Genomic DNA, 27730 nt, shown 5'->3' with positions numbered 1-27730 from the left:
GACTTCACCGTTTCCTCTAATGGTCTGCAAACAATTTAACCCCTGAAAAATAGATCTTTATCAGCAACACTTTCTGTGCAGCATCTGCTTTCCAGTTCCAGTCACCTGGCCTTAAAAGCAGTGCCTGCAAATGCTGCAGCTGCCGCGAGGTAAAAGATGTGTCCGCCAACATTTTGGTCTGTTCCATGATGGCAAAAGTTGTCATAATATCCACCCCTTTCGGATAGTCCTTCAAAAATGAGTGAATCGTGTAAGACCAATATGAAAAAGCTCTAATGGAGAAATTGGCGGCAAGATCACTTAGCTGCCGCCTCAACCCTTTTTTCCACGGGATTTGACGAGAGGCATCCCCTGATAAAATAGCCTCTTGGGACAATAACACTGCCATTAATAAATCCACTTTTCTAGAAAGAGTAAGTTCTTTTGCAAACTCGTGTATGGCATATCTTTGACAAATGACACAGACATTAAGCCTTATCGCTCTCTGCCACTCATTCTCCATCACCTTCTTAATAGAAGTGTGCATAGGTAGATACTCTGGCTCCCTTCTCTGATATTGCATGAAGAAATCCTCAGATTGCTTTGACATTTGAGGCACTGTAAAAGCCATATTGTCTTTGATATGATGCAAGACCTCCTTGAACTCTTGCCCTTGCACATATCTGCCTCTTAAAACTTCTTCCTTCCCATCTGCATCTGTGCTGCATCTTAGAGGATGGGCCCTCTCACTCTTGAAATGTTCCATCTAGAATCATCCGCTAAATGGCCAGCAACGTCGGTGTCTCAGGCTGATTCTGCACCTCTCTGGTAGGACAGAGTTCATCTTGCCCGCTACAAACAGATCCACTCGCTTGAATCACTATACCAGCAATTTTCTCTGAAAAACAGATTTCTAGTTGCAAGTTTATAAAGTTGCTCAGCAATGAGGGCAGTGGAAATCCAGTGTCCTTGCTGTCCAGCAACCATAAAAGCAGGCCTACGCTGTGCGTGCGTGCGCTGACTCGCTGCCTGCGGCGCCGACACTTAGCCTTCTGCAGCTCTTCCACATTCCCTACATCGTGGTGATCTGCTTTCAATGTGGGCCAATGACACTGCCGCTCAGTCATTTGCAGTGCTGCTTACCTTTGATCCTGCGCTCCCTGCTTTCCGCTGGAAGCGCTCAACACTTGTTGCGCCTGACATCTACTAGAGCACACTAGAGTGCAGGGCCTCATGCCACCAGTATGTGCTCTCTAACGCAGGGCCTTTTTCCTATCATCAATGCTTTCCACATCAATAAAAGGTCGACCGCAATGCTGGACTTCAAACCGGGTTTCTAGGGTCCACTAAATCGTGACCTTACCCCACTAACTTGAAACTTGCTTGAAGATTCTGCAAAGTAGAACAAAAATAAAAAAAACAGGGAGAGTGATGGGTCGAGCATCCTTTTTATGGTAAAGGTCCAAGGTAAAGGAAGTTGGCCATATATGGGGTGGATGGGGAAGACTAGAGCCCTAAATTTGCTTGTAGGGTTCTGTGGGGTGTGATAAAGCTCACTGCGTGATTCTTGTGGCGAAGAAGATTGACGAGGAAGTAATTTTGTGCAGGTAAGTAGAAGTTGAACATGATATTTTGGAGACTTTGCCCTAATGTGTTAGCATTGCATGCCTGCTATACATGAATAGTGGCAATAATCTTTTTGAACAGTCATATCAGTGTTCTGATTGTTGAGCCATTTACTTTGATTTCAAGGTACATTTGCAGTGGACCAGCATAAGTATTGTTAATGCATGAATGCTCATATAGCCTGCGTGCGTCTTGATGTGTTTTGTTTGTGTGGTGTTAACATGATCATTGTTTGGTATCCGTTTGGCCTGAGACGGTCCCGTAAACCTCTGTATTATGTAATGTCACCAGTAAAAACTGTCTCTTTTTAGCAATGCGTTTTGCCGTAAACGTTACATTATATTGTCTATAGCTGTTTTTATTAAAATTCTGTAATGCAAATGTTTCTTACAAGCTTGGCCTTCACAATAATATGTCTTATTAATTTAACAGGAAAATTGACCCCTATCGTGAAGTCCCAGCCAGTGCCAAAGCACAACAAAGCACCGGTCAAAGTCGTAGTTGGGAAGACTTTTGATCAAATTGTCATGGATCCAAAGAAAGATGTGCTTCTAGAATTTTACGCCCCATGGTGTGGCCATTGCAAGTCCTTGGAACCCATCTACACAGAACTGGCTAAAAAATACAAAAATGAAGAAAGCCTGATCATTGCCAAAATGGATGCTACTGCCAACGATATTCCCAATGACAAATACAAAGCAGAAGGGTTTCCCACAATTTATTTTTCCCCGAGAAACAAGAAGGAAAATCCTATTAAGTTTGAAAGCGGTCAGCGGGATCTTGAGACTTTGAGTAAATTTGTAGAAGAGCATGCCACCAAACTCACCGTACGCAAAGAGGAGCTTTGAGGAAATACAGGGATTGCGTTTATTCCTAGTTGATGCACATTGCTAAGGAGATTATTGGGACTGATTTGTGCAATTCTGGCCAAATGTGAGGGCTTTGCAGTACTTTGTTATGAAGTTGCAGTATCCAATGCTTCCGACCTGATCTCTTCATGGACCTTGATGAATGTCTCTCACTGTTACCAATGTTTTGATCTATCAAGGCAAAAAACAATGATTTTTCTCTAGTTTTTTTGTCTTGGTTTTGAAAGTTTCATGTTATTGATTTTCCAAAGGTTACACTGCTTACCACAGAGGTATATTTTGGTAACAATCGTTTTTTTAAGTAAAAGGAAAAAAAAGGAAAGTACAATTGTGTCTCGTTTGCTTCTGTCGTTCAGCTCATCTTAATTTGTTTGTGGCGACGTTACTCCCTTGTATAAGCCGGTTTTCTTTTCTTTCAATTCATAATTTATTTTACGTTTATAATTCATAAAACACAATACATTATGCAAGTAAGATTAATCATTTTTTAGTATCCCTTGATTAACCTACCAGAATGGGAAAAAATGAACTGGAAGAAAGTGGCAAAGAGTTGAGCCTGACCACGAAAAGAAAAACCCACTCAGTGGTTCTGTGGCATGCTTACTGTGAAAGAATAATTCTCAAACACTCCTTTTGATTCCATCTCGCCTGCCTCATGTGGGTCTCTCTGCCTATAAATCTTAAAAAAAAAAAGCAGTCATGAGGTTCGTTGGGTATAAAGTAGATTTCTGTGCACTGGAAAAGTAAACTGCAAGACTCTCACTCTTCAGAACGAGCCATCCTCGTGATTCAAATCACAAGTTGATTGTTGATTTTTCCAGTGCTAGGACCTGCTGTTGCTTTGAACTCATTAAACGGGTTGTTGGCAGTCCTCTTATTTTTGTGTGCTGCTGTTAACATTTTGGCCGCATTTGAAGTGGCAAAATGCCAAAGGCCTTTGGCATATTCCCCTTCTACGGTCTCTCGAACCCAGGCTACCACTCTTGGGTGGTCCATGCTCAGGTGTCCTGGTGTGTTCGTCATTTGGTGAATTACTTTTTCCAAACAGCAGAGAATGGACATCCTATATGCACCCTTGTTACTTTTTCCACACCACACTCCCAGCAAATCCTTCTGATTTCATGCAAAATATTTTGAAAGCAGTATGGTGAGATGCAAGTACAGCAAAATCACGCAATCCAATTGTCTGCTGAACACTTCACAGACCTGTTTGGATATCAACCCAAAAAACATGTACATTCTCCCTGCCTATCGTACTAGCCCATTTGTCTGAACTGGATCATCTCCTCCCTAATGACCTAGTCCAAAAAAATCATTCAGTCGACACAATAGTCCCTTGGTGCCCATGGCCTCCCTCTTGAACTTCCCGAAAGCTGTTAATGGGTTAGAGCCTGCATCCCTACTGGAATAGTGCAACACCCAGTGCTGGATCTGGAGGTATCTCGATCTCTCCAGCTAATATATTTGTAGCTCCAATTTGTACCTGTCACATGTTCAATGTGTTTTCCTTGAAACATGTCTGCCAATATTCCAAAAGTCTTCTCCAGGCTCTCAAACACTTCAATGTCTCCCTGCCCTTTGCAGGAGAGGTATGTGGGTTGAAGGTTGTAGGTGGGGTAGGGCAAAAAGGTAGCGAGTCTGGTTTTACCTGCAATCCTAATGCAACTCTCCACCATTTTGTGACTTAGGTAATGGACAGAAGGTTTAGTTCCCACCCCCTTGGGGAGCCACACAAGGTCCCTAAAAAGCCATCCCACCATTGCCTGGTCTATGTGGACACACTTCCTTTCCTGTTTCTTAAGGCACTGCTCCTTCAGTATTTGTAACTCTGCCACTTCGTATGTTTCAACATATTTGTGCACTCCAAGTTTTCTCTGTGTTTGAATACAATAGGGAAGCCTAATATCTGATCATATGAATTGTGTCATATGTTTATTTTGAATACTGATACTGCTTTAAATCTCAGTTTCATGTAGGGGAGGGGTATATTGATGCTGCTGTGTCTGCTAAATATTTCTTCCTACATAATGAAGCAACTTATCAAAGGGATCCCTTGATGGATTGCATCGAACTAATTCCAACTGACAATGTTTCTGTAGATAGGGTTCTCCTGCATCACCCTTCTATCCACTATCTACTGCCCCTCTCCAATCCAACCCTCTTGGGTCTCTGTCCATTTACCCTTATTCTAGGTGCTGGTAACTAATCAACATGGTTCAGCTTTTCATGTGCAAATCCGTGGCTGTCCTAGTCTAGGTGGTCCTTAAGAAGACCCAGCTCACTCTGCTAGACACCTTTTCAGCATTGAGCATTACTACAAGATGTTGGAACTTTTTTCAAATGTGCTGTCTGATGAGCCACTTTTCTGACCTTGTCCCGCGCCTTTCCATCCATTGTCCATCCTGCTCATCCACATTGGTTGGCATGCATAACCTTGTCCAGACTGTTCGACTGTATCTTGTTGAACAATTGCGTATCTGTATATGTTACACTTATAGGGCTGTAAAGAAGAGAGAAGTATCCACTTCCTTCATTGTGCCTGTGATGCTGTTACAGTAGACGACAAATTGAACATTCTGACGCTAATTTGAGGATGGGCACTTTAACTGCCCGTTGTTTTTGGTTCTAGTGAGCTCACTGCTAAGATCACATACTTCTCTATCGCTATTATAAGATCAGGGTTTGAAGCTTCCATTGGTGTAGCAGGTGCTGTGGCACCAGAGCCTGTGAGGCCCACTGAACCCTGTTTTTTAGCTGTATTTTATTTTTCAAGCAGCAGCCAACCCATTTCTTTCCTTGCACTACGACCTATGACACCTTGGCTTCTCCACTGTATAAGATCCGTTGCTAGTGAGTCCGATAATTCTGGCATTTTCTTGTTGGGTAATTCTTGCTAGAGCGGTTTATCTGTCCTATGCTGTATGGCTCCTGGTAGAATGAGTGGATGGTTCACCCAGAAAGACTTATCGTTTTAATTTTCTGTGCCCCATTTGGTGTGCCCATATTGTAAGTACAAGCAAATTATTGGTCTTTTTTTTCTCGTAAAAAGTAATGTTTAGCCCATTGTTTCCCGAACTATGGATTGGTCAACAGCCGATTTTTGGTGGGTCCTGAAAGTTCAAGCAATAAATAAAGATGCCTTTAAATTCTGTATTTATCTTGTCATATTTGTTAAGTTTCAATGACAGAGGTCAAATGTCAGGGCATGTCTTCTGGCAAATTGCTGCTTATGTTTTTTAATATGGGGACTGGTTTTTACAACAGTTCTCACTTTGCAGTCGTAGAAAGAACAGTAAAGTGAATTATGAGTCTTTCTGGGGTACATAGACTTAAAGGAAAGGATATCATTTTTTGTAACATACAACAAACTAAATGAACTGTACACATTTAGAAGATCGGAAAGCAATAATGAAACACATTTTTTTTGTAGTTCTTAAGTGTGATGGAAGCAAAGATTTTAATAGGATCATAACAAATCAAAACTCTATCATGGTGATGTGCAAATGACAGTCACTGAAACTCAACTTCCACACATTTTTTGTGTGCAATATAGTTTTATCTATAAAACTGTGTGTCTGTGCAAATTAAGTGGACATTTCAAAGGAACATGTGCTGTCTGTAAATGATAGTGCGCTACCACATGATGCTTAAGTTACTTTAAAACATTGCCTGCTTCGTGTTCAGTAAAGCTAGGTGTGTCGGAAAAAGTTTGTCAATCTAAAAAGTGGGTCATGGTTCTAAAAAGTTTGTTCTGCATGCAGCAGGTGAGGTAGACTCTCCCTGCCCTGATGGTGGCCCTGGAGAATTTTGGGGCGGTGTCAGGCCTGGCAGTCAATTAGTGCAAATAGGGCTTGTTCCCCCTGAGGCCTGTTCTGAACAGCAACGGGGGCAGGACTAAGCACTAGACTGGCCTGGGATTATAACTCGTTCAAATACCTAGGTGTGCAAATATACCATGCGTAGGTGGACATCATAGATGGTAACAGCGCACTGTCGGACATGATATGGGATGGTGCAGAAAGCGGGCTGCGCTCTACAAAACTGCAGGAATGTGTCGGCCTGATAACTGCACACCATGAATTGTACTACGCTTCTGCACATATGAAGTAGCTGATGCACTGGCTTGCGACTGAGCCCAGAGCTCAAAGAAGGGAAGGAGGTACTAAACCGCGACTCATTCCTGGTGTGGCTGCTAGCCCGAGTGATCGGGCATAGTGTGTGTCCGCACTTATGACTGTGGTGAGACACTGCTGGAGTAAGTACCATCCCCCGCGTGGACTACCACCCCTCTATGCCCCAACACGACTTGTGGGCACACCCCGAGTTACGTGCCGTCAGGTGACTGCGTGAGGTGGAGGCCTGACGACTGCTTGGGGTGACATGTCGGGAACCAGTATGCGGATGGGATGCTGCACAATTCCAGTGCTGCCTGGATACTTTGAGTGAAGCAGGGAACTACTTTCTCCATAGCGCATGCTGCTAGGCAGTGGCAGCTGATGACATTTGAAAGTGGTGAGGCTTAAACGTTGTGCATGAGTTTTATAAAGCAAGAAATGTGAACAAGTTCAATGGACAAATCTGGGGTCCAAGGTGAGTCCCTCTCCCTAATAAGGAATTGGAAAAAAAAATGGGAAATGGTGCATTTTAAGTTTAAATCTCTTTATTGATTTGAATGACATAATCAAACTTTAACAGTACATTAGGTATGTTTGATTCTTACAGTCCTGCTGGCGTAGGATAGTTCCTAGTTGAAAATAATACAATTAGTCCATCAACCACCCCCCAAGAAAAAAGGATCCGCCCCCTTCCCGCTTATAATATGGAGAGCCATTATGTGTTCCTAGTTCGATTGCAGGTGTTTAGTTTCTATTCGTGGTGCAGTCGATGAGGGCTCGGTGAGACGTAGTGGATGAAAGTATTTTGGACATGTGAGCTCCCTAAATTCAGGAGTGATTAGAGACCGGAATGGCTTCCAAAGGTCTTGAAATGAGGCTGCTTGATTAGTAAGGGTAAGGGATATCCTCTCCATCCCCAAGGTATACCATAAGCGTTGTAGCCATCCCAAATGGGTAGGGAGCGTGATTGTCTCCCAATGAGCCAAGATATTCTGAAGGGCTATCGGTCAACCTCTACGCGATTTAAGCGGAAAAGTGAGAGCGTTTGGCAGGCCTAGTTGAATATATGCCGGAAAGCGGGGGAGTAGTGTGTCGAAGTAGGTGTCAAAGTCTTTCACTACCTGTGAGCAGTAGCCGGAGTTATAAAGGCACTCCCACAGTAGATGTGTCAGTGTACCCAGTAAACAGCAGGCTCTCCAACACAAGGGATCTTAAGTTGTATTTCCTCTGGAGTTTTTGTGGGGTCAGGTACCACTAGGTAACTATTTTTGTGGCAGTCGCTATACTGGAAACACAAGGAGGTGATGGACGGAGTGCTGAAACTTTTCAAACACTCACCCCCAGTCACAGATCTGGGTTGAATCCATCATCGTTCTTTAGCTCACGTCGCCACCCCAGTTCAGACAAAGCTATATGCAAGTCTTAACCCTGTGCCTCACGGGAACTGTCCAGCCCTGTTGGACTTGGCCTTTTCCCCCAAAATTTTTCGCTTTTTGCCCCCCTAATTTGAATGTCTCCCCCATGGTATTAAACATATAAGGACCATGTGTGGTAAGAGTTGCCCTGTTGTAAAATTAAATGTTGTTAAATGGTGTGCAGAAAATATTCCCCCCATGTTAAAAATGCACCTGACTAAAATGTACTGTTTTTAAAATGGATGCCATGGCCATGGGTTTTGCCACTGTACTGTCATAGGTCAGCGGTCTAGTTATTATTACCCAGCTACCCCTAGCTTTGAGGGAAAGCCTGGCACCCAGGGTGCTCACCCCCTCCCCTTGAGCCAGTTTAGGCTAGTTTTGCCAACATTCTAGAAGGTGCTGGCACTGCCTGGGAGGAGGGTATAAGTAAGGGGGATGTGCCACCAGAGAGTCAGTCAGCGCTGGGACAAGAAGGCGAGGGGACCTGCTGTGAGGTGCTACCGCCACATGGGCCTGTGAGCTGGGCCCTGCACCCCTATAAACCCCCCTCTGCTGTCCCCATGGGCCCCTGACAAGGGAGGGCCCCTACCCAGGTCACTGAAGCTGTTTGGACCGGGTACCACGCCAGCGCTGCGTGAAGAAGCGCCCAGGAGGTGAGGAGTGTGCCCCTGAGGAATTGCTGTGGGACTTTCTGCCCCCTTGTGAAGCTGTGGCCCCCTTCAAAGCGCCAGCTGGGGAAGAGTATGCCCCTAGGAACTGACACCCCCTTTTAAGGCATTGCCTGTCAAGCGCTATAATTGAGAAGAAGCGCTATAATTGTGAAGCGCTAGAAACTCTAACTGTGCCCTGCATAGCGCTGTGTGGTGAAGTGCTAGAGAAGGCTAAATTCCTGCCCCCTTTGTGTGGTCTGAGGAAGGAGCAGTGCACTGTGAAATTGCGCCATTGTCTGAGGAGACTGTGAGGAGAAATAGCGCTGGAGGAGCCTACCCTCGTTTTTGGCGCGCTGTCCGCCATATAATTAATTAATTAAAAAGGGAGCCTACCCCTTACTGCCGCCGAGGAGACTGTGGCGCTGCTGGAGGACTGCGCCTCGTTGTCGCCGATTTCACCGCCGCGGCCCGGCGCTTGAGGGACCCCCCACCGCTGTGGGCATCGTCGCGGCGGCCCCCGGTGCCAGGAGAGGGCCGCCGAAGTGAAGTGAGGGCCGCGCTAGGCCCTGAAGCCTTCGTCACACGCATCACGTGACGGGGGCCCGACCGCGTCATCGGCCCGCCCCCGCCGCGCACGGATTGGTCCGCGCGGCCGAGCCTGTAAAGGCCGCGCAGGGATTGGCTGTCGGCCGGGAAGGCCAGGAGGAGCGTCGCGTAGTCCTGGGTCCCCGTGAGGGAGGGGGACCCGGGTGAAGTTTCGGTGCGGGGCTCCTGTGTCAAGGAGGGAGCCCCGAGAGGAACGACCGGAGCGGGAGGCCACCCCGCTGGTCTGTGGCCCCACGCGAGGGGCCAGTGAGGTAGGCGGGGCCGGGGCACACTGTCGGTGCCAGCCCCACCTCCCCGACCTGAGGCGGCCAGAGCAGTGTGCCGGCGGGGCTCCCGTGAAGACGAGGGAGCCCCACTTGGACCGCCCAGAGGTGCAGTGATCCCCCCGGGCCCCGTGAGAGGAGGAGGGGCCCGAGTGACGCCGCGGGAAGGAAGGGGCTTCGAGGTACCTTGCCAGTACTTGCCCCCTCCCCTGGAAAGGAGCCCTGCGTCCTTCAGTGGAGAGCCCGGGACCCTGAGAACGGGAAAGAGTCCAGAGGAGGCCTGAAGCCAGCAGGAGTTGTGTAGCGGGGCCCCCATAGTGAAGAGGGAGCCCCGGTTGCGACGCTGAGGCCTGAGTGAGGCCTTGTGGGCCCGAGTGACCACGAGTGACCACACAGATCACCGGAGGGTCCCACGACTCGAGGCACATTGTCGGTGCCTGGTCCCCCCCCTGCAGAGGAGACCCCAGAGGACGCCTGCAGAACCTACTGAGCCCCCGCAGGAGCCCTCGAGGAGAGCCCGGTGAGTGGGGCCTACATTTAACTGTGTGGGGAATAAAGAGGGCAACTGGGTACATTGCCGGTGCCCGCCCCGGGGACTGTGTTACTTTATCAGGCGGCCCGTCTGGCAGAGGGCATCTGCAACTTGGGCACGAGAAGTATTGAACTGCCCTACATCGCCTGTACCTAACTGTCCTACCAGGCAACAAGGGAGCGATCCGGTTGCCCTAATTGAGTATTTTGGAGTAGAGAGCCTCATTCCCCCTCATTGCAAATATGAGTTCCTACTGTATGGGTTGCCCTGAGGTCCCCAGTTATTAAGGAAGCCTGAGGAAGGAAGTGTCTAAGGGAGCCTAGAGGTATAGGGGTGCCAATGGGTGCCTGCTGAAAGTTACCTGCTCATGCCAAGGTTTGATACGCAGAGCCAGGTGATATGCCCAATGTAATGTACATTTTTAACTGTTGCAAGAGGTTCTCTTGATTTAGGCCTGCTCCCCCTGATGGCTGATTCCCCTAGTTTATGGTGGAGGAAGCCTTGCTGTTTTCTTACAGGTGTTCCTGGTTCAGAAGTAGGGCCCCTACCTGATGTTAGAACTGGGGGTTCTACCTAATGTTGGTCAATAGGTTGGCCTGACGTGTTATTTCAGGCCCCTGTTTATGCCCCAGGTTTATGAGCTGCTATACTGATCTATTCCAGGTGTTCCTGTATAGTGTATACTGTGATAACCTGTTGTTATTCCCTTACAGGGGTGGGGATTGGCGTATCACGCCTGTGATGTATGTGTGCTAAGGTGGGATTTTGAAATTACAGCCACCCCCTAAGGAAGAGAGCCTGAGTTGGCCCTGCCATATTGGCCCCAGGTTCAATGTTAATTGATTCTTCTTTATTTCAGATGGACTTACAGACTCAGCCCCTACTTCCCATGTAAATAATCCCCCCTTGATACACTTGGCTCTGGTGCCAGTTGGCGCCGTGTTATGATGACACTGTTGATGCCTTTTTGTCTTGCAGGTTGGAGATACTAAACTGCTTAATTTTCCAACTCAAACTGGTGTCCTGCCTCTTGTGTTGTGCCTGGTGTGTCGTCTGTGGGTACTGCGTGAGCGCTTCACATGTCCTCGAAGTTTGGCCTGCCCGCTTGGTTCCATGCTACCCCCTTTGAGATTTGGGTAACCCCCATTTCTTACATTTGGTGGCAAGCGGTGGGATAGGACTTGTGTTTGCGCAGTACCACTGCGGCCACAGGTTACACCACAAGTAGAGCTTTGAGAGAATTCAGAGCCTTGTTGTGGGGATTATTGTTGGCTGAATATTTATTTTCAGATTATTACTTCCTCCTGAAAAGTGTTGTTGTGGAATTGTGTCCCCTTGTTCCACTGGGAGGGTGTGTCCCGGGTGTACCTCGCCACGATGGGGTTAGTTTTGGACGAAGTGGAACTGATGGAGTACACCGAGCAGGAAGTCATAGATTTCCTCAAGGAGAGAGGGATACCCCCAGTAGGAAACATTAGGAGAAAGTTGTTTCTCTATGAGGCCCTCAAGAGGGGAGAGCCCTTAGAGATTGGTGGGGACTTGTCTGACTACCCTCCCGAGTTTTTGAAGGGTCAGTGGGTTAGAGGCCAGAGAGAGGGCTCCCCATCCAGAACCCTGGGAAGTAGTTACCCCGATGAAGAGGAGGAAGAGTTTAACAGGGCAGAGACGCCAGTAGCTGATGAGGACACCGTAGATAGGGAGTCTCGCACTGGGTCCAGTCCCGGGGGCACTGCCCCATCCCTTTCCCTGTCCCCAGAAGAGTGGGTAGATAGGAGGGAAGAAAGGGAGCATCAGCTAGCGCTGGCGAAGCTCAGGTTTGAGCAGGCCACAGAGTTAGCGCAGCTGAGGATTCAGGAGCAGAGGCTAGAGACAGAAATGGTCCTAGCCCAGGAGAGGATGGCGGAGGCGGAGAGGGCTTTCGCCAGAGAGAGATCAGCTCAGGTGGGTAGGTTGTCCCCTGAGAGTGGGTTGTGTAGTCTGGATTCACCAGTGAGGGTGGGATCCAGTGGTGGCAGCGAGTGTAGGTCCAGTGCAAGGTGTCCCACTCCCGAAGCCCAGGAGAAGGTGCCTGATTCCCAGGAAGAGGGGGACGGGTTAGTGTTTAGGGGCAGGGGAAAGCTGTCCCACCAGTCCTGGGGAGAGTTTGAGGAGGGGTGTTGGACTGCATTGGAGGATTGGGTGGTGAGGAGAGCAGTAGAGGAATGGGAAGGGCTGTGCCATGCCGTTATTCGGGAGCACATGCTCAGGAGTTGTGTCCCAAGTCTGCGTCACCATCTGTTTCAGTGTAGGTTCTCAGACCCCAGGGAACTTGCACGGGAGGCAGACCTCTGGGTAAGTGCCAGAGCGTCTGGGAAGACATTGGGGAGTGATCCAGAAAGGAGAGGTGCAGGGATCTTCCGACCCAGCGTGGCGGGAGAGGTGAGAAGCCCAGTTAGGTCCCAGGATAGTGGGCGGGTTGTAGGGCCTCACATCCCATCTACAGGAGGGAGTGAGACGGGGAGGTGTCCTGAGATGCCCCAACTGCAGTCACAGGGCCTGGAGAGTTCTTTTAGGGAACCCCAGGTTGGGAGTCTAGGCTGTCCCGATGTGCCTTCTCGTGAAGGGAATCCCCTAGTGTCAGGAGAACCCGGAGTATCAGTAACCAGAGCTCCAGTGGTTCGGGGGTCTGACCAGTCACGGGGTTTAGATCCTGGACTGGGGTTCCAGGTTCAGGGGTTGCCTGTCCTGGATGGTGGGGTACCTGTAACCCAGGTCCCTACCAGTTTGACTCCCAGGGGTACTTCTCCCGGTGGGAGGGTGCGGAACTCTGGGAGGGGGTGCAGAGGGAGCAAGGTCTCTCCTCTGTCACCGGCTTAGCCAAAGGGCGCAGATCCCGGGTTGGGTGGCCAGGTTGAGGGTTTTCCGGACCTGGCGGGTGGGACCTCTGTGTTCAGAGTCCCCCCCAAAGTTGACTCTCAGGGGTACTACTCCAGTTAGGAGGGTGCGGAACTCTGGGAGGGGGTGCAGGGAGAGGGAGGACTCGCCCCTGTCACCGGTGCAACCTGAGGGTTTCGACTCCAGGTTGGGGAGAGAGTGGTTGTGTGAGGGTGTCCCCAGGAGAAGGAGATGGCGGAACCCTAGGAGGAGAAGTAGGGGGAGGAAAGCCTCGCCCCTGAGAGCTGGTCAGCTTGAGGGTTTAGACCCCAGGTGGGTGGACCAGTGGCAATTTGGAAGGAAGAGAGTGGTCCAAGAGCATTATAAGCCTGAGGCTAGAGCCTCCCACTCTAGGAAGGAACAAGGGCCAGAGACTTCTGGATGGCCTAGAGGCCAGACCTGGCCACATCCCACTAGGGAACACCAGTGGGGTGGTTTGGTTGGAGAAGGGAGGGTTGCGAGAGAGAACCATTGGGTTCCAGAGTGGAGAAGAGACTGCAGGTGCTCCTGTAGTTGCCGGCCTGCGTCCACCTTTTTCCGCCCCAAGCAGGGAAGGCCATCAAGGTATTGATCGGTCTACCCTGGCTTTTGGCTGGGGGGGAGCTGTGTTGGACTTGGCCTTTTCCCCCAAATTTTTCGCTTTTTGACCCCCTAATTTGAATGTCTCCCCCATGGTATTAAACATATAAGGACCATGTGTGGTAAGAGTTGCCCTGTTGTAAAATTACATGTTGTTAAATGGTGTGCAGAAAATATTCCCCCCATGTTACAAATGCACCTGACTAAAATGTACTGTTTTTAAAATGGATGCCATGGCCATGGGTTTTGCCACTGTACTGCCATAGGTCAGCGGTCTAGTTATTATTACCCAGCTACCCCTAGCTTTTGGAGGGAAAGCCTGGCACCCAGGGTGCTCACCCCCTCCCCTTGAGCCAGTTTAGGCTAGTTTTGCCAACATTCTAGAAGGTGCTGGCACTGCCTGGGAGGAGGGTACAAGTAAGGGGGATGTGCCACCAGAGAGTCAGTCAGCGCTGGGACAAGAAAGAGAGGGGACCTGCTGTGAGGTGCTACCGCCACATGGGCCTGTGAGCTGGGCCCTGCACCCCTATAAACCCCCCCTCTGCTGTCCCCATGGGCCCCTGACAAGGGAGGGCCCCTACCCAGGTCACTGAAGCTGTTTGGACCGGGTACCACGCCAGCGCTGCATGAAGAAGCGCCCAGGAGGTGAGGAGTGTGCCCCTGAGGAATTGCTGTGGGACTGTCTGCCCCCTTGTGAAGCTGTGGCCCCCTTCAAAGCGCCAGCTGGGGAAGAGTATGCCCCTAGGAACTGACACCCCCTTTTAAGGCATTGCCTGTCAAGCGCTATAATTGAGAAGAAGCGCTATAATTGTGAAGCGCTAGAAACTCTAACTGTGCCCTGCATAGCGCTGTGTGGTGAAGTGCTAGAGAAGGCTAAATTCCTGCCCCCTTTGTGTGGTCTGAGGAAGGAGCAGTGCGCTGTGAAATTGCGCCATTGGCTGAGGAGACTGTGAGGAGAAATAGCGCTGGAGGAGCCTACCCTCGTTTTTGGCGCGCTGTCCGCCATATAATTAATTAATTAAAAAGGGAGCCTACCCCTTACTGCCGCCGAGGAGACTGTGGCGCTGCTGGAGGACTGCGCCTCGTTGTCGCCGATTTCACCGCCGCGGCCCGGCGCTTGAGGGACCCCCCACCGCTGTGGGCATCGTCGCGGCGGCCCCCGGTGCCAGGAGAGGGCCGCCGAAGTGAAGTGAGGGCCGCGCTAGGCCCTGAAGCCTTCGTCACACGCATCACGTGACGGGGGCCCGACCGCGTCATCGGCCCGCCCCCGCCACGCCGCGCACGGATTGGTCCGCGCGGCCGAGCCTGTAAAGGCCGCGCAGGGATTGGCTGTCGGCCAGGACGAGCGTCGCGTAGTCCTGGGTCCCCGTGAGGGAGGGGGACCCAGGTGAAGTTTCGGTGCGGGGCTCCTGTGTCAAGGAGGGAGCCCCGAGAGGAACGACCGGAGCGGGAGGCCACCCCGCCGGTCTGTGGCCCCACGCGAGGGGCCAGTGAGGTAGGCGGGGCCGGGGCACACTGTCGGTGCCAGCCCCACCTCCCCGACCTGAGGCGGCCAGAGCAGTGTGCCGGCGGGGCTCCTGTGAAAACGAGGGAGCCCCACTTGGACCGCCCAGAGGTGCAGTGATCCCCCGGGCCCCGTGAGAGGAGGAGGGGCCCGAGTGACGCCGCGGGAAGGAAGGGGCTTCGAGGTACCTTGCCAGTACTTGCCCCCTCCCCTGGAAAGGAGCCCTGCGTCCTTCAGTGGAGAGCCCGGGACCCTGAGAAAGGGAAAGAGTCCAGAGGAGACCTGAAGCCAGCAGGAGTTGTGTAGCGGGGCCCCCATAGTGAAGAGGGAGCCCCGGTTGCGACGCTGAGGCCTGAGTGAGGCCTTGTGGGCCCGAGTGACCACGAGTGACCACACAGATCACCGGAGGGTCCCACGACTCGAGGCACATTGTCGGTGCCTGGTCCCCCCCTGCAGAGGAGACCCCAGAGGACGCCTGCAGAACCTACTGAGCCCCCGCAGGAGCCCTCGAGGAGAGCCCGGTGAGTGGGGCCTACATTTAACTGTGTGGGGGATAAAGAGGGCAACGGGGTACATTGCCGGTGCCCGCCCCGGGGACTGTGTTACTTTATCAGGTGGCCCGTCTGGCAGAGGGCATCTGCAACTTGGGCACGAGAAGTATTGAACTGCCCTACATCGCCTGTACCTAACTGTCCTACCAGGCAACAAGGGAGCGATCCGGTTGCCCTAATTGAGTATTTTGGAGTAGAGAGCCTCATTCCCCCTCATTGCAAATATGAGTTCCTACTGTATGGGTTGCCCTGAGGTCCCCAGTTATTAAGGAAGCCTGAGGAAGGAAGTGTCTAAGGGAGCCTAGAGGTATAGGGGTGCCAATGGGTGCCTGCTGAAAGTTACCTGCTCATGCCAAGGTTTGATACGCAGAGCCAGGTGATATGCCCAATGTAATGTACATTTTTAACTGTTGCAAGAGGTTCTCTTGATTTAGGCCTGCTCCGCCTGATGGCTGATTCCCCTAGTTTATGGTGGAGGAAGCCTTGCTGTTTTCTTACAGGTGTTCCTGGTTCAGAAGTAGGGCCCCTACCTGATGTTAGAACTGGGGGTTCTACCTAATGTTGGTCAATAGGTTGGCCTGACGTGTTATTTCAGGCCCCTGTTTATGCCCCAGGTTTATGAGCTGCTATACTGATCTATTCCAGGTGTTCCTGTATAGTGTATACTGTGATAACCTGTTGTTATTCCCTTACAGGGGTGGGGATTGGCGTATCACGCCTGTGATGTATGTGTGCTAAGGTGGGATTTTGAAATTACAGCCACCCCCTAAGGAAGAGAGCCTGAGTTGGCCCCGCCATATTGGCCCCAGGTTCAATGTTAATTGATTCTTCTTTATTTCAGATGGACTTACAGACTCAGCCCCTACTTCCCATGTAAATAATCCCCCCTTGATACACTTGGCTCTGGTGCCAGTTGGCGCCGTGTTATGATTTATTTATTTTATTTATTTTGAAAGTTTTATATAGCGCGAACAAGATCTTTGCAGATATCAGAGCGCTTTACAAGGGCATGGGGGTAAAAATACAAAGTAATAAAGCGTATATACAGAGTAATATATGAGGTAGTTAGGTACAAGGTGCTAGTTACATAGGTGGGATAAAGGACATGAGGTAGGTAACAGGTGAGGTAGTGTCGGTACACAGTGTATAGACAGACAATTGCGACAATAGTATAAAGTGCAATAATAAGGAGCATATACCTGCTTAAACGTGTTTAGAATATTTAGAGTTTAAAGGAGGGTACAGTTGAGGTAGGTGTGAGCAGGGTGTATAGTCCCACAGGTGCGAGAGTAGTAAGGAACGTTGAGATGGAGAGGGTAAAGTGTGCAAAGTCAACCAGGTGCGTCAATAATATAACAATATAACAATATACATACTCAACCAGGTGCATCAAACATTATAACAAAATACAAAGAGTGTGCGTATACAGTTAGGTTGAGGTAGGTGTGAGCAGGGTGTATAGTCCCACAGGTGCGAGAGTAGTAAGGAACGTTGAGATGGAGAGGGTAAAGTGTGCAAAGTCAGCCAGGTGCGTCAATAGTATAACGATATAACAATATACATAATCAACCAGGTGCATCGACATTATAACAAAATACAAAGAGTGAGCGTATACAGTTAAGTAATTCGAAAACACGGGTGGCACAGTAGACCAGGGTCGGGAAGGACTTGCAAGGCAGATTCATGAGTGATACGGAGCAATAGATCATGTGTATTTTGCCATGAGGATCGCTTTAACTTCCCTCTTAAAGATTGTTTCGGAGGAGATGAGCCTTGTTTCCGGAGGGAGTGAGTTCCAGATCCTGGGTGCCATTCCTGAAAAGGAGCGTTTATAAGTTTTTACCTTCCGAAATCTTCGAGGTTTCAGCAAAAGATTGTTTGTGCCTCTAGTAGTTCGGGAGCCCCCTGAAATTGTCAGCTTTTGAGTGAGATAGGCGGGTGAATTCCGGTGCACAGCCTTGTGTGTCATGCAAGCGATTTTCAGTTGTATTCTGGCTTCAAAAGGTAGCCATTTCAGTGATTTAAAGTCCGGGGAGATGTGCGAGTGTTTTTTTGAGCCAGTGACGAGTCTCGCTGCGGCGTTAAGGGATGCTCTTAGGGGTGCTGTTGTAGTTAGGGGGAGCCCGCAGAGGGCGGTACTACCGTAATCTATGTGCGGGATGACTATAGATTGTACTGCAGTTTGGAAGTCTTTGGCAGGAAGGCAATGATGACACTGTTGATGCCTTTTTGTCTTGCAGGTTGGAGATACTAAACTGCTTAATTTTCCAACTCAAACTGGTGTCCTGCCTCTTTTGTGTTGTGCCTGGTGTGTCGTCTGTGGGTACTGCGTGAGCGCTTCACATGTCCTCGAAGTTTGGCCTGCCCGCTTGGTTCCATGCTACACCCTTTGAGATTTGGGTAACCCCCATTTCTTACAAGCCCCAACTGCCAAGCCATGTCTTCCCTGGAACAGAAACAAGCACCCTGGGACCAGTTTCAGCCAATCCGCTTGAAGGAATGGCCCCAGGAATATGGACCTCAATGGACTACTGATGGGATGGGATTGGCCGAAACTCTCTCCCTTTTTGCAATGTAGATGCTGCGAGGTCATGGTATAGAAGGGGTCAGTAGCCCTGAAACTCAAGTAGGTGATGGTCTCTTCCCCTTTAGGAGTATTCGTTCTTTGAGCTGGAAATCGTGTACACATGTAAGGATGTCGGCAGTTGGGGCTGGAGGGGGCCTTCACTGGCCTGACCAGTGCGTGCGGTCCAGCTTAATTTTTATATCTAGCGGGGCACCAAGAATAGAGTGAGAGTTCCTCCATAAATAGGGCGATATCTTTTCCCTCTGCTCCTTACGGAATACCTCTAATTCGAATGTTCCGCCTGGAGCGGTTTTCTAAATCTTCGGCATTCAAATGGAGGTCCTAGTGCTGATCCCTTAGGCAAAGGACCTCTTGTTGTAGTTGCTCGATCTCCTAGTCCCTGGTGGTGCATTGCGTTTCCAGCGAGTCCACTCTGTCTCCCAGCATATCCACATCTTTACGCACCTCTTATTTCTTGTGCCAGCTCCCTTTTCATTGTTGTAGGTAATCCTTTCGGGAGGCAAATATTGTTTCCAGGAAAGAGTGGGTAATAGGGGCCTCAGCATCTCCAAAATGTGTATCTGTTGAGGCCCCTGCAAGGGAAGTCTGTTTCGGACCAGAGGAGGGTGTTTTAAGGAGAAGCTCCTTAAGTGAACGTTCTTTTTTCCTTTTTACTGGATGCCATATTATTGAGCGTGGAGCTTCGTCCCTAGTTGAGGATCTCGCTGTGAGTGCCCCAGTCCTCTCGGGTATCTTCAGAGTCTCTGAGGGTGTCATGTATGGCCTGCCTCCTGTTTTGTTGGTGGGTCAGCTGGAAACACCCTGCGTGCAACCTTGAGGGTGGGCCCGATTCAGCTACCAGGGCCTGTGACAGTGCGGTCTCCAGGTGTGGAGCAATTCGGATCTGCCTCTGCTCTGCCTTCTCGGGGACCCTCCGTTTGGGAGTTCTGTGGCCGGGCTTCAGATGTAATTCCTGTGCCTCGCGTTGTTAGGAGGGGGAAGAGGGAGCTGTCCAAGCAGCCATCCCCTGCATGCTCCGGGGAATGCGTAATGAGGCCCTTCAGGCCGGCTTGTTGTCTTCTCCGGGTTGCAGGAGGCAACCCCACCCGCACCTGGTGACACGCGCAGCACTCTCAGTCCACTAGCAGATCCTGGATCCCAACACAATGCGAGAGTCCGGGGATGCCCTGTATCTGCAAGAGAATGGGGTGTGAGACCCGCTGTCTGAGGGAGATATGCGCATCTTCCGCTTGTTGGGATCCCCTTCGCCTGCTCCCACTGCTCCACAGGCCCAGATCACCAGGGCTTGCTCCATCTACTGGCCTGCAACTGGGGCTGTTCTGCGTTATCCGGTTGCTTTCAGGCCCCGCCTGATGTCCCCCCCCCCCTTTGTCCCCCTCGTCCCCTATTAGGGATGCAACTGACCTTTAATTGGAGTGCGTCATTGGTGGAGGGTGGAGCGCCCACGCGGTAATTGGTCATCTCGCAGGTCATGAGTTTGTAGTTGCGACTCCGTTTCTTTTATGGTCATCCAGGGGGTCTCCTCTTTGTAGCGCCGGGCAAGGGTTGCGGCCGCTGCTGTTCTTGGCCACTCCTTCCCGCCTCTCGAGTCTGAAACTGGCCACTCCCTCGCGCTGGCCCTGCCTCCGGGACTTTTATTAGGCGGCCTGCCGACTCTTGCGGGTCCGCAAGCGGGGAGGAGGGACGGCACCTGAAACTCCTTCCTCGATCGCCTTCTCGCACTCCGAGTGGGTTCCAGGCATTCCCAATAGTTCTGTAGGGGAAGCGGAAGCCTGAGGGAACCCCTACCAGCTTAGGCTGTGGGCCCTACCGGCGGGACTGACTGACTGACTAGCCGGTATGTCTTACTCGGTCGCCATCTTGGCGACGCCCCTCCAAAAAATTGTGCATTTTAAAGCAAACTAATGTAGCCATAAAGCAAGGCTTATAAATCAGTGGGAATGTATAGTCTTGAAATATTAAACACATTAAAAACTACTCCATATCTTCATGCATTAACATGTTCAACAGTTACTGTACTGTGTAAATTGTACAGCATGAGAACTTTAGCCCTTTAAAATGTATGCTTGCCCAGTGACTTGTACTGCATGCAGCATTAACTTTGGAAAAATATGCTCTGACCAGACTCGAGAAGCACCCCCAGCTGCTGGCTGCAACCAGTCATATAGAAATGTGTGCAGACAGTTCTTTAAGTGGGATGAAAAATGTGGGGGCTCTCTATAAAGGAACATGTACAATTTCAGTGATTCCCATAGTGTGCCACCCGACTGGTGTTTTGGTTTCTCTCTAAGTAATTGTATCCAGATAACTGGCACAACAACTGACATACACCTAAAGCCTGTCAGTACGATTGGCTTTGTTAATCAGTGTTAGCTTTTAAGATATGAGTAACAACATTTTGTTATAAATAATTAACATTGGAAATGTTTCAATTCTGAAAACTGTGAATCTGTGAATTAAATAGCATTGAGGCCTGTGGAAGGAGTTTTGGCCTTTAGTTATGTGTGCTTTATGTTAGATAAGTATCCTCTTTTTTTTTTTTTTTCTGCATATGTTGTCCATCTTCAACCACCTCTTTCCTCTTCAGCATCCTCTTTTCACTCTTCTCCGAATGCACTTCCTCGCACCTGTCACTTCACCACCGCCAAACATGCACTGCACTCCCTCAAATGTAAGCACTTTCATTTCTCTTACTTTTGCCTTGCAAATATTTTGACATGTGTACCCCCTTCACACACATCACCACAGACTTTCAGCTGCAAATGGAATACATACACCTTGTTCTATGTGCTATTCAGAGAGGCCAACCCACGACATGCACTTTTTTTAGCTTCAGCCTTGGCGCCTGTGCGCTCAATCAAAGACCCTTGTAAACACCTGGCATGGCTCAAGCCTCAAAGTATGCAGGGAAAAAAAATACAGCTAAACAACCGCATTATAAAATAGCTAACTCTTAGGGAATGCAAGATGAAGTAAAGCTTGTGAAATTAGAGTGGAACTAAATCGCTGAAATGCATTTCTTAATGTGTTTAATGTCTTACATCAGAGAACTGTCCACTGTAAGCACATCACCTTGCTTGACTCGAATATTTGGATCAACTTCGATAGGGAACAAGAACCCTGCTCGTTATTTGGATGCATTTTGTGGGGGAACAAATACAGCAGCTCCACTTCTGATGGAGCCAGCAACCAACAGCGAGGACCTGGGGTGTCACAGTGGAGGAGGTTAGCGTGATGAGGGGTCTCAGCACAAATATACATAACGCAACATTAGCTTGCAAACACCATTACCAAGAACAAGGCACCAGATCAGACATGCTTGCTTCCACTATCGCATATGTCACAAGGGTGGGATCTATGCCTTTGAATTACTGATATCTGAAATAACGCATGGATGAAGTCTACGACGCCGGAAACCGTGCCGCTGATTGCGTCACTGGTCTACAGAGTGCATACAACCGCAGACCACAATGGAAATGAAGGACTTTAAAACAGAAAGCCCTGTGACTTGCATCAGTTTCAAAAGTTGATTTACTGCCTGCTTCCTTCTGCTTCAGAGCATGGCGGACAGGCTGCCTGAAACACAGCCCAGACTTAAATATATAGATTTATATAGAGATACGATTGTATCTCTAAATAAATTGATCAATTTCATGTTTTTATGTAAATATGTAGGAATTTCAGTGGGGCGCAGCACCTGAACCTCCATGGAAAAACACCCTGCGGTCAGGGACCGGTGTAGACGAGGACAGGAGGAGCCGTAGATGTCAGCTCTCCTCTAGGAGATCCCACCACATGGCCTAGACCGGAGGGCCAAAAGGTTTTTAGACAGCCTTAGCAACACACAGGCATTTGCCCCTCGCCCACTGCGCAGGGTAGCTTGGGAAGGAAACCTAGGGAGGGAGATCCCTGACAAACTGGCAAAACGTTATAGGCAGGTCAAGCGAGTTTCGAGGAACCAGAGTTTCCAATATACACAGTTTAATTTTCTCCGTCAGACATATCTCACCCTGAAACGTACAGAACGCCTCTTTGCAGTGCCCCAGGTATCGCCTTACGGAAGTGGAATTCTATCACATGGTTTGGACATGCCCCCAAATTATCCTGATGTGGGAGGCTGTTGCTGAGACTGTCTGACTTGGTGGGATGGGCAGTGCTGAGCTCTGCCTGCTTGGACTGATGCCAAGAGCAAAGTGCATAGGTTTATTGACTTGGCCCTCATCCTCTATAAGCGGCAGGTAGCCATGGTGTGGAAGGCCTTCCAGCCCCTGGACAAAGACTGCTGGCTATGGGACTTATATGAATGGACTAGGACGCCGGCGGACACTATGACACGGCATTGGCAGAAAGGGGGAAGGGACCTGATGGCTCCATATGGGATGGTACAGCTCTAAATTGGAGGTGAGGAACTACTCACAACTGCACTGAACACTTGGCTGCGTTGTCCCCCGTTCCCCAAAAGGCTGATGATGGTACCTATACCTGTGATACACCCACTGCCCACCTCATAGACACCAGCTCTATTCCTTGGCGGAGTGAGCTTTACCCACAGTAATAGTCAAGACACCCCTCTAGGCATCCTTTGGATTACCCCCGGGGCTCTCACCTGGGGTCCCTCGCTCCCTATCCAAATATTATCCTCGTACTACTCACAAAAGTGCGTGGATCACAGCAGACTGACTCACAAGTGATGTATACAGATGTTTATGAAGTACATATTTTATTTTTTAGCTGTATGTACTTATAGTAGGTCGGGTAGTAACCTGCATTAAGTTCAAAATTAAAACCAAATAAAGATATTTTAAAAATGGTTCCAAAAAGTTTGCAAAGCACTGGGCTAAGCTTGTAACTCTACTGTATCCTATGTGTGGCAGTGCTACACTAGCTTCCACTCTCTACTAATTCTTGCCTCATACCCGATTAGGTTTTCTTTCCTCCAGTTTTCTGTGTGTTTAGATTCATGAAAATAAAGGTATCCCCATTCATGTTAACTTCTTAGTACTCCTGCAATGCTATAGTTATTCCTATCCTGTATGTTTAAGCCGAGGGAAGTGCTCCATACAGGTAGAAATTTCAAGAATTAGAAACTCTTCCCTCACCCCCTTCTATTCTCTTCCCACTTTTTCATGATCCGATCTCATTATGGTACCTTACCCCCATAGTTCCACCAGCATGTATAGCATTATGAAGAGCTGGTCTATTCTTTTTTTAACCTTGTGCATGGGAGAAAAGCGGGTATCGCCAAACCTCTACTAACCAAAGTTTGTTAATCGAACTTCTCCACTTGTTTGTGTGCAAGCAAATTTGATTCCAGGATTTGTAATGCTGAAACATTCAAGAGCCTGATCCCACACCAGGTTGAGTTTGATACCCAATATGGGGGTTCACCCTTCTCTTAAGTCTATAAGACGGTGATTATGAATTGATCCTGGGGTGAGTTAGAGGTGTAGACATTGCTCAGTGTCATCTTTGTCTCTTGTAGGTCAGGAGTTGCTGGCATATACCTTTGCCCAGGTCCCTTCTTCCCTTAAAGAGTGTTTCCTGTAGGTTGGGCTTGCTAACTATTCTTACTCTTGGAAAATTAGCTCTATTTCTTATTTAGAATTAGTCAACTTATTCGAGGTCGGTTCCTTGAAGGAACAGCAAATGATGCCCTTTTTAGGTCTTGCCTACGCAGCGCACAAGCGCTGCTTAGGAGATGACCTCTTGCAATCGCTCTGTACTTTCTTGGAAACTCATGCATGTACTGCACTGTTTCCAATCAGTACTCATGCATGTGCAGCATACCTTGGGGGAGCGAGCAGTAGATCATCTGTTTGCAATTATCGCGCCCACCGCTGCTCGCTCCCGCAAGGTAAACGCTTTACATGGACTTCCGGCCGCGCTCCACGTTGCTGGTGCTTTTTACTTTCTGCAGTGAATAATTTTTTTGTTAGATTTTTCTCTCTTTCTGGTTTAAACTGAATTACATGCCACCTTTCAAGCTCAATTTACCCCAGAGCATGCAAATGACACCAAAAGATGAACTCTTGCACCTCTGTGATTGATGTACGCAAAATGTGGCTGTCCCTTTTAACTATTCTCCACATTTCAGAGTACATGGCTTTTGCATTTTTTCCAACTCTATGAACAGAAACGGTTGGTGTTCGGTAATTTGTTAACTTCAGTCGAGCCTATCTTTTCATCGATCGATGTTCACGTGGAAATCTACTGATTTATATTGCTAAGTGAGAGAGCTCTTTCCAGGCTCCTTTAATTGGGCACAAAACCTATTTTTCTAAAAAGGGCAAAACAGAAAATGACATAACAAATAGTAGAGTTTTAGCCCTTGAAAGCTAGACAAATGAGAAACAAGTTTCAGCTTTTTTGTGATATTTTGCTTTTTAAGGAAATTGCTAAGTTTGCTTGCTCGGTTTTTTGGGAAGAATATGCTAGCTTATACATGTTTATGACATTGTCTTCTTTGTAAAAACACAGTGTGCACCATTTCAAGCAAACAAGTTGTTTTTGCTGCACTATGCAGCCATACCTGGTAAAAACGTATATGGGAAGACAACTGTACTACTTTTATTAATAATCATATTAATGCATTGCCTTTACAGAGCACAAAGCCCTACAGGGTGCCCTGGGGTTTAATCTCTTCCATGCTCATGATGTCTCCCGGCCGTCATGAGTCACGGTGGACGTGTGCTGATGACGGCTGGGAGCCGTCATGACCACGCACGTGATCGGAATGTTCAGCACTGCGGCGGAATTCGCGCCGCAGTGATGAGGTTAACGTGCAAAGCTTTAATTCACCTTGCATCATTCACCTTATTTGGAGGCTTCGGGGAGATTTTGTCTGATTTTCATAGTGATTTTCTTGCTTGGTGTCTTTTATGAGGGGGGAGGAGAGGTGGTGATTAATCCCCTGGTTAGAATTCCGCGGGGTAGCCAGAGCTGCAGCCTTCCATGTAAGATCTATTCTCGCACACTTTGCAACCTGGTCCGTGGAGCAGGCGCACAGGCCCCAAAGCGCTCCATTGAAGATTTGCAGAATGCAATGCTCCCCTGCCTTCTGAGGCTGCTCCGAGCCTCTAACACTACTCCCCCAGACTCCCACTCAGAGCTGGAATTCTCCAGAGCAGAAAAGGGCTGCCTACGGCTTTATGGCAACAGGAAAACAAGATCCGCAGACTTGGACTTGCACAAGTCAACAGACCGTTGCATTCTGGGAGCTGTAGATTTAGTTTACATCGCTTCACTAAGCTATGATAGAAGAGAGACACACAATGTATTCATTATCTGCTGGAATGGAAATTGTGAAGCGTTATAATAGAAACGTTAAAGCATTGTATTTATGTTTTACAATTGCATGTAAAAGAAAAGACAAAGGTGGGAAACTTCTCAGTTTGAGATGTAAACTACTCAACTGGCAGTGACAAAGGTAAATAGGATTTACACCCAAAGTTGACGCTGCGAAAAGTGAATCTTCCCCAAAAAAATCACTTTTCCAGCTTCCTGGTTTGGAAAAAGATGTTCTTAGTGTTGTAATGAGGCGGCCATCTTGGAATTGCAATGGGTTCCGTTTTAAGTTATTAAACGATTCAGGGGGAAAAGTGGTGTTTACAGATCTTCTTTCTGTAACTATCGATTTTTTGTATTTACTTTTCAATTTGATATCTCTTGCTGTTTGCCCCCAGATAGTGAAATTTAAAACGGTAAATTACTTTGAGACATGAAATTACCAGGCAGTTAAGATATATAATCAATAAGGCCCTCCAGTTCGTTTTATAATATATTGTGTTGTCTTGGAGACTGTCATTAACATATCTTGGTAACTTGGAACACCCCGTTGATAAATGTTAGAGACCCTCGTACAACCATAGTTCAAGTGAACTCTGTTGTTGCAGTCTTTCTTTTCTTGCCATTGCCAAAGAAGTTACTTCTCTAGACCATGGTAGCAGATATGAGCCACCTGGTTTGGTGTTCTGTGATCACAAAGAGTGTAATTAAAAAGTAGCTCTTAAAAGACAGACAATTTTTGGCAGATGAATTTAAATATTGGCAACGCCAATAGGTTATGTCTTTCAATGTTGTTTCCCCCTATTTTGACTTTACCAAACGCTTTTGCTCATGCTAATCCACATCAGCGAAAAGAAAAACAAACATTGAAAATGCAATAGGTCTCGCCTTTGATCTTACTCCAGACCTTCTAGAAAGAAAATTAGAACATTGGGATGTTTAGCGCTCCGTTGAAAACAATTCAGTGCTCCAGGCTTTTAATGGCCGGTAGACGCCTGGAGTATCAACATTCCAGTGTTTGTTCAAAGCAACAGCTGTCAACAAAAGCCACACATAGCCTGAGGGGGATTTCAAACCCCTCGGGCTCTGTGAGGCCTTTGTTTTACAAATTAGAAAATTCAGCCCTGTAGGGGCAGAATGTTTTAATAGCCTTAGAGCCCTCCGCATCGGGCTCTACCGGCCATATCGGATCGGGCCTTTAACACTCCAGCAGGCCTTTAATGGCTGGTAGAACCATCTAAGGTGGGCTCTATGGCTATATTGCAAGTTGGTATGTAGGGAAGGTCTGTTTCCTTATGTGCTGAAATTAAGAAGGTTGAAGAAGACTGACCAGAGTCTGTACCATGACAACTATAAAGAGAAATGTAAAAGTTCTACTTTTTCAGGGACATTCTAAAAAGATTGAATTTTTGGGTCTTTTTGAAATGGCTATAGATTTGGGCTGAGGTGTTCCAGTAATCTTGGTTCTTTGAATGAGAATGGCAATTTAACCACCTTTTTTAGGTCTTGGTCAAACAGACCTTTTACTAAAAATATACATATAGTGGGTTTTGGGTCCGCCCCTTTGAACCATTGGTTTACTTCGACCAGCCTCTGCACATTTTTTTTTTATCGCAATCGAGCATTCATCTCTCATCTAATGCTATTGGCGGTTTGAATGTATACTTCCAGCTCCACTTGAGTGGTTGCAGTATACTACATGAGGGGTAACGCTACATTCTGTAGCTTTCTCTTTCCACATCTGCTGCCTAGCTCCAGTGTATACTATCCTTTCCCAGAATTTTGTATATGCTTCTCAGTCCCCCCCCCCTTTAAACTTAACGCCCCCAGAGGAAAGGTTGAGATGGGTCACGTGCAAGAATGGACAGATAGTTGCAAGCTTCCTGTATGCCGCTCACTGGTATTTCTGCCACGTGTCTTGGTAACTGTCTGTGGAGTACAGGATCTAGGGATATTAGTCATTCGCTGCAGTGATGAGAAGTATGTCCTCACTTTTGGATACTGCCATGCAAGGTGTAGAAAGTCTGTGTCCTCTACTAGATATCTTTTGCACTTGACACCTCTCCTGTCCCCTGGTCTTGGTCATATATTTAGGGGGTATAGTGAAGGCAGTGTAGGATTTGAGATATATTAATTGATGTCTATAGTTGAATAGTGCTCCCCTCACCTTTGCACAGCAGTAGTCCTAGCGCTCGTCAGTAAGTTCTGTAGCCAGATCCACCACCTACTTTTCACAGTTTATTGGCTTCACCTT

General features: G+C 48.3%; 1 protein-coding gene across 1 annotated transcript in view; it reads left to right on the top strand.

The window, feature by feature from the left end:
- The window catches only part of LOC144829237 (protein disulfide-isomerase A4-like), a 110398-nt gene extending 104771 nt beyond the window's left edge, over positions 1-5627 (top strand). The window contains exon 10 of the mRNA XM_078688171.1: positions 2038-5627. Within this exon, the coding sequence (XP_078544297.1) occupies positions 2038-2453 (416 nt within the window). The 3' untranslated portion in view covers positions 2454-5627. The remainder of the gene's footprint in view (positions 1-2037) is intronic.
- Positions 5628-27730: the final 22103 nt, after the last annotated feature.

The sequence above is a fragment of the Lissotriton helveticus genome, chromosome 4_1, assembly GCF_964261635.1.
Source record: "Lissotriton helveticus chromosome 4_1, aLisHel1.1, whole genome shotgun sequence".
NCBI classification, from domain to species: Eukaryota; Metazoa; Chordata; class Amphibia; order Caudata; family Salamandridae; genus Lissotriton; species Lissotriton helveticus.
Note: the sequence above shows the minus strand (reverse complement) of the source record. Positions and strands in the feature narration are given on the sequence as shown.